Raw genomic sequence first — 17,503 nt, 5'->3', positions numbered from 1 at the left:
AACTTGCGCCCCGTGGCCGCCCCCGCCAGCGCCGGCCCCCGCTCCTGCTGCTGACGGCGCCCAGGTGAGTGCTGGCCCCAGACCCCGATCCGGCCCCGCACCGAACCTTGCCGGCGCGGTCCCGAGTTTCCGCACCGGCCCGGACTCGGGCGCTCTCCTAGCCCATCTCTGCTGAATTCTCCCCCAGCCCGAGCTGAGTTCGTTCAGCGCTCACCCACCCCCGTCTTTTCCGTAACTCCCAAGCCTGGGGCCGAGGCCCCCTTCGTCTCTGGTGAGTCCGTTTTCCTCCCTCCTCCCCCAGCCGGGACCGATCCCCTTACCCATCTGTGCTAAAGTCCCCACCTCCAGGATGCTGACCCAGACCGTCCCCCATCGCTGTCTGGAGTCTTTCCCTATCTTGGCCGGATCCGGGCAGTGCGCCCCCGCCTCAATTAGAGCCCCTCTCTCCAACCTGCAGCTTGACGGTGTCTCCCCCTCCATCTCCCCTCCCGGTCTGAATGCCGGACCCTGCTCCTCTCCTCCACTTCATCTCTGCCCCGAGTCCTTCCTGTCCCCATCCATGTCTGCCCGTAGTTACTGCCCTCCCCCGCGCCTGTACCCCGACCATGCTTCCCCTCTATTTCTGCCCCGAGTGCCCCCTCCCCCATATTTGCTCGGAGTCCCGCCTTCCTTCGCCAGTCTTGCTGCAAGTCCCCTCCCCCCCAGCCTGGAATTGGGGCCGTGTCCCCCATGTCTGCTCCGAGCCCCCTCCCCTCCAGCTGAGATCTCGACTGGACCTGCATCCCTGACTCCCGTATCCATCCTTGGCCGAAGTCTATCTGTCCATCCCCCCATCCCTCTCCTCCCACCTCCAGGCATAGAGCCGGGCACCAGACGCACCCTCCCGCAGCCCCAGGGCTGGCATGATAGGGGTGGGGAGGGTTGTAGGCTGTGAAGTTGGCTGCCACTCCCGCAGTGGCTCGGTCCGAGGGCACAGCCACGGGAAATCCTCCCCGCCAGGGCCCGTGCAGAGCGGGCGACGGGTCTGTTGCCCGTGGGGGGAGGGGCGCCCGGGGCCGAGAGATGCCGCCCGCCTGCCCGCCTCGCCAGCTGCCGGCTGGGCCCCTGGGCGTCCTCTGGCGCCCCCTGCCCGCAGCCGGGGACCCACCGCCTCTTCTCCCGCGGGCAACCCTGGGTTTCCGCAGCCCGAGCATCAGCGGTGGCTTCGGGACTGGCGCTGGAAAGTCCCTGGGGAGAGGAGATTGGTGGGCGAGGCCGGATGCCTCCTTGTGCTAGCTGTGCCCTAACACTCTTGATTGTCAGGTCATATGCTCTGGGGGTGGGGTGGGATGGAGGCCTCATCCCAGCAGCAAGTCAGGAGCCCTTTGAGCCCGGAGGCGAGGTGCAGACCAGCAGGACTGGCCCCCAGCTTCAGGATGTCTGGTTAGGATTGTTTGGGCTTGGTCAGGTGTTGCTAGGGACCCTCTATCTGTCTACCCCATGGCACTCCCCACTAGGTGGGGACAAAGGTGGGCTCTGTCTGGCTTGGGTATGCAGGGGGATGTGGGGGGAATCCACATGACCCGGGGACAAGCAGACACCTGGGGAATATCCCCTGCACTACTACAGGTGTGAGGGTCAGTGTGGACTCTGCACAGGATAGGCCCTGCTGGTGGTGGTGGTGGGGAGGTTAGGGAGGGTCTTCCCTGGGCCCAGATTGACAGAGGAGATCTTCCTCCTCTTCTCTGCTTTCTCTCCTCCTCACCACTTCTGTCCCTTTCTCTACCACTCTTCAGAAGGAGGCAGGTCTAGTACCGAGTATGTGTCCATGGTCCACATTTCTGTAACACAGAGTGTGGTCCCAGCAGGTCTCTGCCCCCTTCCCTCCCTCCCAACCCCCAGGTAATGAAGCTGAGTAAGTAGGAACTTGGCTTTTGGTCAGATGACCTGGGTTCAAAAGCCGTGTGACATGGGCAAGCTACTTAATCTTTCTGAGCCTCAGTTGACCCTCTGTAAAATGGGTCAGTGATCACTGCCTCATATAGTTGTTGGGAGAATGAAATTAGATTGTATAGAATGCTGGCACCTAGCAATGCTCAACAATGATAGGTGTGTTGGGCTGTTTCTCTTCAAGGCAGGACCCTTTGCACTCTACTCCTAATCCCAGAGGAGAAATGCAAAACAGATTCTAGTGCCTTCACTCCAACCCCAGGATAATAAAGACAGAAATACCTTCAGCCTGCCACCCCCACCCCAGGTTGGGTCCAGGGAACCTGTGACTGGTCAGTTTTCCTCCCTCCCTCACTGGTCTCGCAGCATCCCACTTTATCTCTCTGGAATCAGCTCTGGCCAGAGTGGCATCACTGAAAGCCAGGCCAAGGTCTCCAGGGTCTTGGTTCAAGTGTAGAGGCTGGGGAGGTGGGATAAGTGCAGAGAAGAAACCCAAGTCAGAGTCCCCAAAGGCAGGCTACCTTTTAGGGGGCCCAGTGGGAACTCAGTCACTCTGGGGCACAGGAGAGCCTCTACCTCCCTCCAGGAGGTCAGACACCACCAGGAACTTTCCAGCGCAATTAGCCTCCAGGTCAGAGTTAGGGGGTGACCTGGCCTGAGGGCCCAAGGAGTTTGAAGAAACCTGGCTTGGACTAGAGTGCCTTGGGAAAGGGGGAGGAAAGGGGCTCGAACCTGTGACGGCTGGAAGTCCTCTGGGCAGTGTGTGGCCCGCCTGGGTCCCACTGGGGAGTGACAGCCTCCTAGCCACCTGCCTGCCCCAGCAGCCCTGACATTGGGGAACAAAAGCTTTCGGTTCCTTTAGCAACGGGCGGCTCCAGCTGCTGCAAAGTTCCGGGGAGGTGGGCGGAGGGCGGCTGAGTCACCGCCCCCTCCCCCCACTGCCCGCCTGGCACCGCCCCTGGGGGCTAAGGGCTGACCCCCATCCCTCTCCGGGTTCTGCCCGCCTTTTCCTCCTAAGGTGTGCGGGAGGACCCCGGAGCCCCCCCAACCCCGGCAGAGAGAGCCCAGAGAGTGGCGGGGAGCGACCTTCTCTGGCATTCGGAGGGGGAGGGCTGCACGGGTTGGGGTCGTCACTCTTACCCCTGGGTCCAGTCCACCAGCTCGGGAGGCAGGATGGAGGGCGTGCGCCCTCCTGGATGCCAGAGCTCCGGCAGAGAGCTCCCTGAGGACCCTGTCCTCAGGTCGGTGCACGGGCAGGGTAGCCGAAGGCCCCGAGTGGGGGTCCCCACCTGCGTGGCAGCCTGGGCTGGGCCCGGCAGTGAGCGCCCAGGAGGCGGAGGGTGAGTGACGGGCGGGCGAATTGGAGCTGCCAGGTGGATAAACGCGACGGATGTGCGCGTTGCCTCGCCCCTCCCCCACTCGCCACCCCTCCCCCGCCCGCGGCAGGGGCTCCAGGCTCCCCGCGGCCTAGCATCCCTGTTCATAGCTGGCCCATGGGAGTCAATCCCGGGGATCCCACCCGGCCCTAGCCCTGAGGTCCCCCTCCCCCGCCACTCTCCACTCCCCGCATCTCTCCAGTCGCGTCTTGGCCCTCCAGCTGCTGCGAAAGCCTTGGATTCCTTTATTGGTGCAGAAGGGAAGCTGGGGAGGCCTGTGGGTCAGAGAAGAAGGGGACTCAAGAGTGGTGGGCAGAGAGTGGGATTCTTGGGTCTGTTGGGGGTCAGGGGCATGTGATGAAGGGGCCCTGAGCTGGAGGAGAGGGTCCCTGAGACAGACTACTCCAGCCGGCTCCTCATCCAACACAGCCCAGAGAGCTTCTGAGGCAGAGGTCTTTCCATCCTGTCCATCAGCCTGCCCTGGTCCAGGGAGTTCTTACTCAGAGCCCACCTCTGCACCTCCTCTCCCTAACTCTTGTTCTTGGCCGGACTTGTGGTCTTACTGGGCTTGGAGGTGGCAAAGCCATTCTTGTGATTCAGCCCAAAGAGCCTTCCCAGAGGCAGTGACCTCAGCAGGCAAGAGGGGAGCGAGGTTCTGAGCAGAGGGAGGGGAGACAGGGCTGGGGCCAGCCTCTGTGTGGGGAACTTGTGTGCGGAGGCCGAATGGGAAGGTGTATGCAAACCTGAGGTCAGGGATCATGGTCTCCATTCCACAGAGAGGGAAACTGAGGCTCAGGGAGGTTAATCATGGCTAATAAACACTTGGGCTGCTGTGAGGCAGGGATGCTTCTAGGTCCTTCCAGGGGGTGGCTCAGGGAAAGAGCTCTGGGTCAGTTACCCCAGGAGGACACCTGGCCACACACATGCAGGAGGATCTTGAATGAATCCACGACTCTGTCTCTGACCCAGCTTGGAATTGGGTCTTTGCCTTATTTGGGGGGGGGGGCAAGTGATATCAAAAGGGGCCCCTAGGAGGTCTTACACTGAAGCAGGAACAATGGGGGCCACACACACCCAGGGCGAAGTCCCACAATGGGCGTGGAGGTATCTGCTGGAGACTGAGGGGAGGAGGGGGCTTGGGTCAGGTTTAAAGAGGCTCAGTTCTGGACACGCCAGGCTGTGGCTCTGAATGGTGTGGTCCTGGTGCTTCGTGATGGGCTGGGGCTGTGGAGTAGGGAGCAGCAGAGGCCCAGGCAGCAGGTCCAGGGGTCTGAGCCCCTGGCTTCAGAAACACAAAGGAAGGAGCAGCTGGGCAGATCCCACCTAACACTAGCTGTCATGTGCTGAGCCTCAGAGGGTGGAACACCTGTGTGTGCTTACACTTGAGAGTGCATGTGCATCTCTGCACATGTGTGCAAGTGTCCGACTCTACACCCGTGTATGTGTAAGTGTGTGCACCCCTGAGTGCACCCGAGGTCATGCATCTATGGTTTTTACCTGTCTGTGCATGTCTGTGTGCATTTGTATCTGTTCATACGCAGAGCACCTGTGAACGTCTGTGCATGCATGCTTTTGTGTATCCTGGGGCACAAGGATGTTCAAGCCCAGGTGTGTTGGTGTGTGAGTGAGGGGAGGTTCCCCATCCTGCTTGAAGTGGGGGAGGGGAGGCCAGTTTTAATAAGCCCCCACCCCCCCTCTACTGAGCTGCAGCCATGGCCTGAATTTTGCAGCCTGCTTAAAAATAATTGGGGGCAGCGGGGGGATTGGATGTCACTCATCATCAGCCGCTGGCTTTGCTAGTGCCGCAGCAGGCTGGGCGGGTTGAACAGTTTGGGACAGGCATGATGTAGGGCAGAAAAGGCCAGGGGTCTGGTCCCTTTTGCTGCTCTGAGGAGGGGGGTGGGTGCGTGGGGGAAGAAACAAGCCTGTTCTGGCTTCTGCTGAATACCTACAGGGGCATCCTTAGAAGAGGTGGGGCAGCTCCTCCCCAGTGAATGGGTCTGCCTCAAGCTTGCCTCCCCCACCATTCCCCCCGCCGCCCCCTGCACCCCTTGTGCGGCTGGGGAAGGGAGGTGTGTGTTTGTGGTGATGGGGGCTTTGGCCTGGCTCAGAGGTGCAGCATGTGGAATATGGGAATCTGGGACAGCGAGGTGCTCCACGGATGCTGCACAGGGATTGGAATGCTGGGGTTCTAAATTTCAGCCCCCCTCTTCCCGCTACTTAGACTCCTTAATAGCAAAGGGGAAATCTGTCCCTAGGGAGCCGCTGTGTCTTGGGAAAATCTAGCCACACCTGTGAATTATCCTATGTTTGTGACTCAGTTCCCAGAGCTAACAGCTCGTCCATCTGGCCTGAAGCCTGAGCAATGAGCAAAGGGAAGGAGCAGAGGCTGCTCGTGGAGGGGAGACGGGCCCGGCTCCTGGTCCCAGCTTGCCCACTTTCATGTGATCTTGAGCAGGTTGCCTCCCTGCTCTGAGCCTCATCTTTCCTCCTCTCCCATCGACCAGCTGGGCTCCAGGGGCCCATGCAGTGCTGTGAGCCGTCCATGGCATGGAGGCGGGTGGCGTTGTGGATCCGTGGGGCTCATCCAGACTATGCCCCAGGCTCTGTTTTCTGGACAGTTGAGTAGAGGCTGGCAGGCTGTGGGCAGTGGCTCAGCCCTGGCCTGGTGGGTGGGAGGGCACTTGCAGCTCTCTCCTGGCCCTTACCCACTCTGACCTGACTGCTCTGTGTGTCTGTCAGGGTAGGGCTTAGGTCCTAGGGGCCCTCCCACACCTGGAGTACATTCACATCTGCGGGGAGCTCAGCTTAGTGCACCACTTCGAGGAAGATAGAAATCAACAGACTCTGGTCCCCACTCTGGTCCCTGATGACTGGAGATGAGTGAGCAAGCCCTGGGGAAATAGCACAGGACAGGAGTCAGGATTGGCCGGTGGCTTCACGGGGGGTAGCAGGCCCTGAGCCAGACCTTGGAGGATAACCCCATGGAGGCAGAGGGGAAGAGGGAGGTAAGAGGGGAATTGATGCACCCATTTTACAGATGAGGAAACTGAGGATCACAAGGGTGACCTAGCCAGTAGGTGGCTGGCTGGGCTGGGGCTCAAGCCCAGCATTCCCTTGCTTGCATCTGTGCCCCTTATTCCAGCTGGGACATCTGAAGCAGAGATACACATGATGTCCACACTGGCAGTGTCCTCCTGTGGGCACGGCTCAGGTTGTGCACAGTCCGTGACACACTGGCTATAACTCCACCCCTTTCCCTCCCACTCAGTAAAGCAAATGAGCGAGAATGACATTGTTCCAGGAATAACCTTGAATTCCTCTGATTTATAAAAAAGCAAATCGTAGTCAAACACCACCACTTTGACAATTACCACTGGATTATACGTGACACGCGTCACATTGGGACCGAGAACAACAGTTCTGGAGAATGAAGGCTGAGTGGTGGGGACGGGGCTGGGTCTGAACGTCAGGCCGAGACGCCTGTGGAACCGTAGATTAGCAGTAACAGCAACAACCGGTGTTTCTCGGGGGCATACAAGCTTCCAGGCCCTCTCCTGAGCCTCTTCTCTCACTTGTCTCATTTTACTCTTGTAGGAAACCTGTGAGATAGGTACTACCATTGCTCCATTTTGCAGGTAAGGGAACTGAGGCTCAGAGAGGTCAAGTCCCTTGTCTAAGAGCACTCATGTGGGCCCGGCTGACTTAAAAGAACAAGGTCTCAACCGCGAGGCCCACTCCCTACAGCCAGGCATAGGAGGCTGAGAGCCCATGCTGGTTGCACCGGGGGCCCGCTGACTACTGTCTCTCTCCACAGGGCAAGGGACATAGGATGACCCCAGCCTGTCCCCTCTTACTGTCTGTGATTCTGTCCCTGCGCCTGGCCGCCGCCTTCGACCCCGCCCCCAGTGCCTGCTCTGCCCTGGCCTCGGGTGTGCTCTACGGGGCCTTCTCGCTGCAGGACCTCTTTCCCACCATCGCCTCGGGCTGCTCCTGGACCCTGGAGAACCCTGACCCCACCAAGTACTCCCTCTACCTGCGCTTCAACCGCCAGGAGCAGGTGTGCGCACACTTTGCCCCCCGCCTGCTGCCCCTGGACCACTACCTGGTCAACTTTACCTGCCTGCGGCCTAGCCCCGAGGAGGCGGTGGCCCAGGTGGAGTCGGAGGTGGGGCGGCCGGAGGAGGAGGAGGCGGAGGCGGCAGCGGGGTTGGAGCTGTGTGGCGGCTCGGGCCCCTTTACCTTCCTGCACTTCGACAAGAACTTCGTGCAGCTGTGCCTGTCGGCTGAACCCTCAGAGGCCCCGCGCCTGCTGGCGCCTGCGGCCCTGGCCTTCCGCTTTGTCGAGGTCTTGCTCATCAACAACAACAACTCCAGCCAGTTCACCTGTGGTGTGCTCTGCCGCTGGAGTGAGGAGTGTGGCCGCGCTGCTGGCAGGGCCTGTGGCTTTGCCCAGCCGGGCTGCAGCTGCCCTGGTGAGGCGGGGACTGGCTCCACCACCACCACGCCTCCAGGCCCTCCTGCTGCCCACACCCTGTCCAATGCCCTGGTGCCCGGGGGCCCAGCCCCACCTGCCGAGGCCGATTTGCACTCGGGGAGCAGCAATGATCTGTTCACAACCGAGATGAGATATGGTGAGTCTGAGCAGGGCCTGGGTGAGGTGGGGTCTCTAGGGGCTGATGGTATCCACTGGTGTCTGTCCTGGCAGATTCCGGGCCGTTCATGGAGTTCACCAATGTCACTTGTGTTCAGCCTTGTTCAGATGTTGGGGTCACCAAAGTGGATTGGAGTCAGACCTCACTCTTGAAGAGTTTGCAGCCTGGGTGGACGAATGGTGGGCACAGATCAGATAAGGCAGAGTGATATATGAACCGAGGAGCGGACCCCCAAACTGGGCAGCCAGGGGAGGACCCTGCAGGAAATGATCCAGGAACAGAGATCTGAAGGACGAATGGAAGTGAGCTGAGCCGAAGGAGTGGCGAGGGCCTTCTAGGCAGGGGGAGTCGTGTACACAGAGGCCCAAAGCTGAGAATGACCCTGGCAGGCCCTGGCACTGCAAGTTGACAAGTTTGCCTGCAGGCTGGAGTCGGCAGGGAGCAGGGATGCGTTCCCGTCCACATAGGTCAGTGCTTTTTGGCAGTGGCCCCAGGGTCAGGGCAGAGGGAAGTGAGAAAGAGTGTGCCTGGGTGAAGAGGCCTGAGCTTCCAGGCTGCCTTGGAGGGCTGGGCTGGCTCAGCTCCCAGTGTCCCTCTCTCCCCCCTCTGGGCCCATGTCTTCTGGGACCGAGGCTGCCAGCTGCTAGGAGCTTCCTGCTGACTGGGCAAAAGCTCTGCGAGCCCTCGTGTCCTGCTCCCACTCCCACCCCAGTTCCCTTGGCCATGGCCGCCTTCCGCCGACCCTGCTTTCTACAGCTTCAAGGCCTGAGCGCCTCAGCTGGATGCTGTGTGCACGCTGACCAGTGCTGGGCCGGGGACTGGCCAGGAGGCCTGATGAGGTGGGAGGGAGACAGGTCTGGGATTTAGTCTCCTGCTCTGGTACTGACAGGGAGGCCCCTCCCCTCTCTGGGCCTCCCTATCAGTACCAGAGCAGTTTCCCCGTTTCGGATAACAGGTGCTGGCCTACCCTTGTGAGGATCACAGGGATGGAAGTTGGAAGGGACAACTGGATTTCACTGAGAGGCAGGGGGTCTTGTGTGAGGGCTGTCGGGGCGTTGGAGGAGTATCGCCTGTCCCCATCCTTTGGAGGCGAGAGCCCTAGAATTGGGCACTGCCTGTGACTGTTACCTTAAGTAGATCCCTTTATTTTTGGGAGGAGGCATCAGTTTCTTTGTCTGTAGAATGGAGAGATGTCCCTGAATTGATTAGAGGGGGTAGTTATCATGACAGTAGCCTCTCCCAGTGCTTTGGAGGGGGGCCTTCTTGGCCTCCCCATGAGACATCTGCCATCATGCCCATCCACGGCAAGTGCCCAGTGGCCTTGCTGTGGCCTCTCTCCCAGGCTAGCTTGGCCTCTAACAATGGTCGATGAAGCCATCCTAGTGACAGCCAGACTGCGGGCAGGTTATGGACCCTGGAGGCTGGCCTGGGATTTAGTGCCTGCAGGAAGAAATTGAATTTCGCTTCTTTGTCGAACATCGGCGTAGAACACCAGGCGTATATCAGGAGGTTTATGGCTCTTCCTGCCTGGCTGCCACTGCCTGTCACTTTGTGGGGGTCTTCCCCATTGTGATCAGCTAAGGACGGGTTCTTTTGTCTGGCTGTCTCTGTGGTCCATTGGCCCAGTGGTCTGCAGTGGATGGAGCAAGGCTCTGCCCTCATGGGCGGGCACCCACTGGGCAGGCTGCCATGGGGAGTGCAGAGCCAGGAGCAGCCAGCTGGACTTGGCTGAAGCCGGAAGCAAGAGTTGGTTGGTAGCTGGGGTGTCTTCGGGGGTCAGAGAGGGCCGGCGATGGGAAGGGCACCATCATTAGAGCCTCTGTAGGGGCCTTTGGGACTGGAGATGGGTGGAGATTGGATGCCAGATTATTCCTGGGCACAAGGCCAGGTGTCATCTCTGAGCACGGAGCCCTGAGCTGGGGCTCCCAGCTGTTTCCCAAGCCTGACCTCTGCTCTTGTCCCTTGTCCTACTTGGCATGTCTCCTGGGATTGCTCTGCAGGGAAGGCCCCTGTAGAGAGTTTGCATGGGGTGATGTGGCATCAGCTGTCATAAGTGGGCTCACATGGCACGCTGGTGCCCAGAGCTGGGCTGGCATAGCCCCTTCCCCTCCCCTGGCAGGCAGGAGGCTCTTCTGCTCTGCCACCTCCTCCCTCCCATCCAGGCTTTCTGGTGCGAGAGATGGCTTGAGAGACTCAGTTTGTTCCATGTGTCAGGGTGTGTCTGAGAGCCTGTGGCACCGTCTGTGCCTGGTGGCAGCACCACCTTTGCCAAGCCCTTGGCCCCCTCCATACCTCCTCTTGTTTCCTCCCCACTGGGCTGCAGGAGAATGGGCTGGCACCTGAAGCTGTCAGATCGAGATGCAGATTCGTGGGATGGTGGTGAACAGGAAGCGTGAGATCCTTTGTGCTGGCCCGTCTGCTGGGCACTAGGGCAGGGGAGCTGTGTTCACCCTCTCTGGGACACCCCTGAGTAGGATCCACAGCGAGGCCAAGCAGGGTGAGCTTGGGTTGGTACCGGAAGAGCAATGGGCCTGGAGGCTGGTGGGCAATGACCAGGCGGAGTGCCTGGGCCTCCTCAGAGCCGAGTGCATTTGACAAGAGGGTACAGGCGTCTGTTAATTTCACGCAAACTGCCTTTGATAGATCTCTTGTTATTTTTGGTGAGTTGAGCCATAAATTTGTGCCATCTTGCTGCCGCAATCTGTTAAGTGGGGGGAAAGGAAGAACGGGAAGGCAGGCAGGAAGGAGCTTGGTGGAGGACTGGCACGGAGGCTGGCTGAGGCTGGGGCTGGAAGGCGGGTCGCAGAGGTAGTGCCAGCTGCAGAGCCTGGCTTCTGTGGGCCGGCTCCCAGCCTGCAGCTCCCACCCACTGCCCCGCCAATCCTGAGCAGGCAACTGCTGCACTCCCTGCCTCCCCCCAGGGCACTGTCCGCCCTTGGCTGCTTGCTGCTGCCTCACCCTCCCTGGTCATCCAGGCTCTATTCTCAAGGTGTGGCCATCGGGGAGCCTGGGGGCTCCTGGGAGGCATGCGTGGGTTCCACTCCCCACTCTGCCGCTGCCGTTGTGTGACCTGGACAAGGTGCTGCCCCTCCTCGGGCCTCAGGACCCCCAGTTCTCTATGTGTCACTCCTTGATCCAGCCCCCAGTGACTCCCCAGTGCTGCCCGAACTCCCAGCCTGGTATTCAAGCCACCCTGGACCCAGCTGCCACCTGCTGGAATTCACTCCTGCCCTTTGACTCGAGGCTCCTCCCCTAGAATGCCCTTTGCCCTTGGTTATCCAGAACTCCCCCATCCTTCTAAGTACAGTGCATGCCCTGTCCCCTTGAGGAAGCTGCCTCTGACCCGCCCAACCCAATCCTAAGATTGGCCTTTCTCCTCTCAGTGCTCAGGCCCCGCTTTTCTCTCTGGCCAGCTTGCCCTGGTGTCAGGAAGTGGGGCCCACCCTGCCTGTTTGGGGCTTAGATGGCAAGGCATGGGAAGAGCCCTAGCACATGCAGTGGCATTTCCTGTGCTGTCGGAGTTCTGTGTGCTCTCTCTCAGGACGGGGAGTGGGCACGGACTTCCCCGGACCTGTCAGCGGGGACTGAGTCCCGGCCAATCCCTCACGCACATCTTCATGTCTTTGTCAGAGTGGAGTTTGCGCCAGGCCTTGGGCCGACTCTGAGGTCAGAGGTGAATGAGGCATACTTTCTGCCCTCCGAAGGGAGAGAGTGACCATTAGTGTTCAGCAGTGGTCAAGGCCACAGACTGAAGTTGTCACCCAGTCCTGGGTTCAATTCCTGACCCCACCACTCACTGGCTGTGTCCCTGTGGACAAGTTACTTTCCCCCATTTCATCACCTGTAAAACGGAGGTAGTGAGAGCCATTCCACAGAGCGACGGGGAGCACTAAGCGGGAGGTGGCGGGAAAGTGCTTAGCTCAGTGCCTGGCACATGGCGGATTCCTAGTAAATAGCTGGGGGATCATCATAATCTCATGTAATGGGTACAGTTTGTGCCTGGGGGAGGAGGAAGAGTAAGAGAGGATCAGACCACAGCGGGGAGGAAGGCGGTCTAAAGGTGATTCAGAGTTGGATTTTGGGGAATGAATAGGAATTCACTAGCCCGTGAAATTTCTCTTTAAATTGAGTCACTTTTTAAATTTAATATATTAAAAAGAAATTTCATATCATAAGTAGAAAGAGTATCACTTAGCTGCAATAGAAGATAGCCAAAGAAACAACTGCAGTGAAAACAAAGCGACGTTATTAAATTCTAGCTGGATGCTGTTCCGGCCTCTCCATTTGTTAGAAAGAGAAATCAGCACGTGTTGAGGATGTGTTATGGTCTAAGGCTGCACAGAGACTTTATCTTTCGTGCATGTGAAAGGATTAAGGTGACAACATAACTTTTCATCTAAACTGGGACATTTGAGGTTATAAAGGGGAGAAGGTGGGTTAATTACATCAGGACAAAGGCATAAACCGGACTGTCCCGGACAAATTGGCAAATAGTCACCCTCATTAAAAGAGCCCCGGAAAGAGCCTGACTTCCTCAGTCGAGGATCCAGCGTCATTTAATGGCACGTCTGTGAGCTGCCCCCAGCCATCTCCCGCCCCGTGCTTTGGGAAAGCCCGCACGAGGAAGGGCTTTCGAGGTAGAGGAAACAGCCTGTGCAAGGGCGTGGAGGTGTGAAATATGCCGAGTGTAGGAGCTATGAGGAGACTGCGGCTGCTGGATGGTAGCCCTAGGGGAGGGAGATGGGGCCAGGCCTTGGACTGCCATCCCAAGACACCGGGACCTCATCTTGTTGGCCAAGGGCTTTATAGCAGCAAGAAACTGGGCGTCGTGTGGGAGGCAGGCTGAGTCGGACATAGTCCCTGCTCTCGAGGAGCTTCTGGCCACATGGGGGAGGTGGCAGGGACCCAGCTAGCCCCGGTGGGAGGCTGGGGGGATAGGTCGGCAGCTTGGACAGGGAGATCACTGGAGGGGGACTGGCATTCTGGCTGCTGGGTACCTGGTCTCATGGGGATACCCAGTTGCATTAGACTGTAGGGGTAGAGCCTGGAATTTTCAAAAGCCACCTCCCTCTCCCCCTGGGGTTCTGATGCATTGTAGGGTACAAGAAGCACTGGTGTGAGTGGGGAGCCGTGGAGGGACATGACAGATCAGTTGGTGCCCACTCAGGGCTCTGGGGCCAGCCTCAGGGAGGAGGCAGAGAGCCCTGGGAAGGGAGGACTGCTTTGTAAATCGCAAGGCTCTCTCCCTATGGAAGTGATGATTATTGTGGTTATTTTTAACACATTCATGACATAGGCTGAGGGGGCAGGACTGTGTGGAGTTGGGGGGCAGAGTCTGTGGAGCACAGCATAGCAGGTGTCTACGGTCCTGTGCAAGTGGCAAAGGGCCTGTGCCCACCCTGCCTGCCAGTAGCCGGGGTCAGGCAAGGGGATCCCTGTGTGGTTGGGGTAGGAGAACCCCCAGAAACATCTGGCCCAGGTTTGCCGAATGCCTGTCTTTCCAGAATCCAGACCCTCTGTGCAAGTGGGGCTCAAGAGATTGAGACCTTCCCTCAGGGCCCACGGGAAGGGTGAGCTCAGATACTCAAAGCTGTAGCAGGAGGTGGCCTGGGGACTAGGCCACAGAAAAGGGGGTCACATCTCGAAACCCCTGTGTGATCAACCTACGAAGGCTTCCTGGAGGAGGTGGCATCTGACATGTGGAAGATTTTGGCAGATTGAGAAGGAAGGGTATTCCAAAGGCGGGGAACAGCATTGGCAGCTGCATGGAGAGAGGAGAGCATTTGCATGTTCAAGGGTTAACAAAAAGGGCTAAGCTCTCCTTTCCGTTGAAAGCTTATCATACTCCGAGTAGTCCGCGTCTCTGGTTTCATTTAATTCTCCCAAAGAACCTCTGTGGTAGGAAGCATCATTCTTACTTTCAGCTAAAGAATCTAAGGCTCAGAGAGATGAGGTGACTTGCCCAAGGGCACACAGCAAGATGGTGGCAGAGCTGGGAATCCAGCCCACGTCTGTCTGGCCCTGACTCCGTGCCCTTCCCACCAGTTCACATGCCCTTGCGGTGTGCTTGGCCGCCCAGTGGGATGAGAACAGGATTGGACAGGTCAGCAGGGGCCGGAGCATGCCAGGCTCAGAGGTTTACTCTGTGGCTACGGCAGAGGGACAGCCACTGAAGGCTCCTCTGCAGGGAGCGTGGCTGGAGCCGAGATCCCAGGGGATCACTTTGGAGGCTCCGGAGGAGGCAGGCTCACGTCGGGGGAGGGGAGCAGATGTGCCAAGGAACAATTAGACAGTGGTGTGAAAACAGAGTAACAGGCAAGGCTGGGGGGCTTTGGTGGGGTGGGTGAGAGACTCGGGGCTCCACAGGACTTAGGGAAGGTGTCTCCAAGGAGGTCCAAGTTGAGTCGCGTTGTGTTAGAGCCAGTGCAGTTCAGTGGAAAGGGCGTGGCCTGCAGCATCAGGCAGGCCTGGGTTCGAGTCCCGCCTCAGTCTCTCTCCACTGTGAGACCTTGGAGCCTCGTTTCTCATTAGTAAAATGGGGGAAACCGAGCCTAGTGAGGGTTAAACAAGGTGACGCAGTGTGCAGTGACTGGCACACGGGAGTTGTTTAGTGAATGCTGCCTTTTTCAAAACAGAGCAGTTAAAGGGTCATCAGGTGGTTGGGTGGGGAGGTGTGTCCCAGGCAGCATGTCCGTCTGTGCCCACGACTGGCAGTCCCTGGGAGAGCTGACAGAGTGCAGGACTGCAAGCATCTGAGCCCTGGTCCGATGCGCGCGCTGAGCCCACTGGGCGGGCCACTCAGGACGTCTTGGGGCACTACCACCCTTCTTGTGGCAGTGGGCCCCTTTCTCGTCCTCTCGGACCCTGCCTGGTTCAGCCTCCTCTCGGGTCTGCCCTGTCTGGGGCCCAGAGCTGGCTGGGGCCTGCGTGTGGTGTGTGCTGAATAAACGTTTATTTCAGCAGATGATATCTCTGGTCTTATCTGTCTTCTTCTCCCTTCAGGGAGGACTGGCTTTCCCTGGTGTGGGACATAAACTGCTGCCTCCCCTCTGAGGGTGGGTGTGGAGGGCAGTCAGTGTAGGGCCCAGCTGTGTGGCCTTGGGCTCATTCCTTGCCCTCTCTGTTCCAGATCAGGAGTCTGGGAGAGGGGTGCAAACACTGGACCTGGGACATGTTCTGATTTTCAAACAGAGTGGATTCTGGAAACCACTGATGACCCCACCCGCCCCCAGCCCCAGTTACATTGTGGGGCTGGCCAGCAAATGGCCGGCGAGCAGTTAGCGGAGGACGTGGGGACCACAGGAAGCAGTGTGAGGCCAAGACAAGCAGGTTGGGCGGGTCTCTCACATGTCCTTGTTTGATGTGTTCATTGGATGCTAGGCTGGTGGATGGGGGTGCCCCAGTCGTGGTGATGGGCGAGGCACCAAAACAGGCGCTGGACGAGAGGACCTCAGCTGGATGTCACGCTTGTGGGTGGTCTAGGTAGAAGGCCCAGGAACCCTGTCTCGAGCCCGTCTCAGCGGTACCTTCAGTGTAGTGGGCGTATCAACTCTGTGCCGCTGGCGCTGCTGGGCAGAGCTGATCCCTTGCAGGGATTACAAATGGCCATTTCCAGTGACCCTGTTGAAGGGGAAGCTAGGAACGTGTTCATTGGTGTTTATTTATTGACATTTCTCTGGGATGGGTTCTGTGCTGGCATTTACTAGGGTCAGGGTGATGACTCGCATATAGTGTTCCCTCAAAGGGCTCAGGATGGGGAGTTAGGGGCATTTCAGACAGTCAGAAGATGGAACCGTCTATGATGAAAGGGTACGTGAAGACGGAGCAGCCAACTCTGCCTGGGGAGTGGACAACAGAGAAGTCTTCATAGATGACAGGTCATTTGAGGTGGGTTTTGAAGGTTGAGTAGGAGTTTTCCAGGCAAAGAAGGGGGAGAACAAACAGATAGAGGTTTGAGAGGAGATGATGATCCTGTTTTGGACATGCTGAGTTTGATGGCCAGGGGAGCTGTTCAAGAGGGAGGGCATACAGGAGCGGCGCGCAGGAGAGACTGGGGCTGGCATCAGGGCTTGGGAGCATTGGTTCCCAGGGGGCCGATTAAGCCTTGGGGGTGCGTGTGCAGTAAAAACAGGTCAGAGTATGGATGCCTGATGTGGGAAGCAGCAGGCAAATAGACCAGTCAGGGAGACGGGGACAGAGTCACCAGAGAGGTGGAAGGAAACCAGGAGAGTTGGGGAGGAGAGAGTTTCACGGCAGGAAGACTGAACAGGACCGAATGCTGCTCAGGAGCCAAGCAAGCCGAGGCCTGCAAAGTGTCCGTAGGATTAGCAACGAGGAGGGCGTTGATGACTTTGTCAAGAACAGACTCAGCGGAAAGATGTGGGCAGAAGCCAGAGTGCAGCAGATTCACAGGCGAGGTGACATTTGAGCCAGGAAGTGAGCGGCAGGTGAGAAGCCAGAGTGCCAGCTGAGGACACTCACTGTGGTGGCGCGAGCGGAGGGTCCCCGAGCACGGAGGAGGCCTGGGCCGGTCCTGGGCTGCCAGGAGGAGAGAATGCTGAGAGATGCTGATGGGAGAGGGCGGCGGGTGGAGCCGTCCTGGGAAGGGGGCAGGAGAGGGATGCAGGGCCTGGCGCGGGCTCTGTGGGGAGAAGGGCTGCAGGGAGTTGGGAGTTGGCGTGGTGGGGCAACAAGCCGGGGCCCCCGTGTCGTAGCTCCCACTTTCTCTGTGAAGGAGGTGGTTGCTGAGAGAGTGGGCAGAGGTGGGCTTGCGGCGAGAGGACGAGGTCCAGCATGGCCACGGCGGGGAATGAGGAAGGCACGGGGCCAAGAAGGGCTGCTGAGAAGCCCTCGGTGCCCGGCGGATGTGGAGCCCCTGAATCTGTCATGGTGCCAGTTGGCACAGCCGCAGATTTCTTCAGCAGCCTGGGGGTGGGCGTGGAGAAGTGGCTTGTCACAAGGCTCCAGGGCTGGGGACGGCTGAGCGGGCGTGGCGGAAAGGCGGGGTGGGGGGCTCGAGGCGCTGGAAGACGTGGCACCGGCACCTCCTCTGTGGTCCTGATGGAGGCAGGGTCCGAGGTGGAGCCAGCAGGGATTGCAGATGCTGCTCGAAGGGAGGGGCTCAGGGGCTGGAGGGTGGCGTGTGGGGGGCAGGTGGGGCAGGGGTTGTGAGAGGGGAGATGATCAAAATAAACGAGACTGTTACTGACCTCCAGGCACCCGCCGTGCCGAGCACGGTACTGAGAGCTCCGGGGCTCCTGTCGGGGGGACCTCGTATCAGTCTTTGAGGCGGAGGGTTGTGACTATCATTCTCAGAGGATGAAGTGGGGTCAGAGAGGCGCAGGGACTCGCCCAAGGCTGCACAGCTGGTCAGTGTCCGTGCCCAGTTGGGCTCCAGGGTTGCCCAACTCCAGGGCTGTTCTGGGGGTCCAGGCTTCAGAGATGGAAAAGTTTCAGGGATGACATGGATCGGGCCCTGGGGCTCGGGGTGGAAGTGGAGGGAAAAGCCCCGGGTTGACGAGAGCAGGAGCTAGGCTGGGCGGC

General features: G+C 59.1%; 1 protein-coding gene across 2 annotated transcripts in view; it reads left to right on the top strand.

Annotated features, from left to right (window-relative positions):
* Nucleotides 1–7,128: 7,128 nt before the first annotated feature.
* The window catches only part of ADGRB2 (adhesion G protein-coupled receptor B2), a 29,095-nt gene continuing 18,720 nt past the window's right edge, over nt 7,129–17,503 (top strand). Inside the window, exon 1 of one of the 2 annotated variants that reach the window (XM_012642220.1) lies at nt 7,129–7,939. In XM_012642220.1, the coding sequence (XP_012497674.1) occupies nt 7,138–7,939 (802 nt within the window). In that variant the 5' untranslated portion in view covers nt 7,129–7,137. The remainder of the gene's footprint in view (nt 7,940–17,503) is intronic. The other variant, XM_012642219.1, reaches the window with a different exon arrangement.

This window comes from Propithecus coquereli, unplaced genomic scaffold (assembly GCF_000956105.1).
Source record: "Propithecus coquereli isolate 6110/MARCELLA unplaced genomic scaffold, Pcoq_1.0 Scaffold178, whole genome shotgun sequence".
Lineage (NCBI taxonomy): Eukaryota > Metazoa > Chordata > Mammalia > Primates > Indriidae > Propithecus > Propithecus coquereli.
This window is presented reverse-complemented; position numbering and strand designations above follow the sequence as displayed.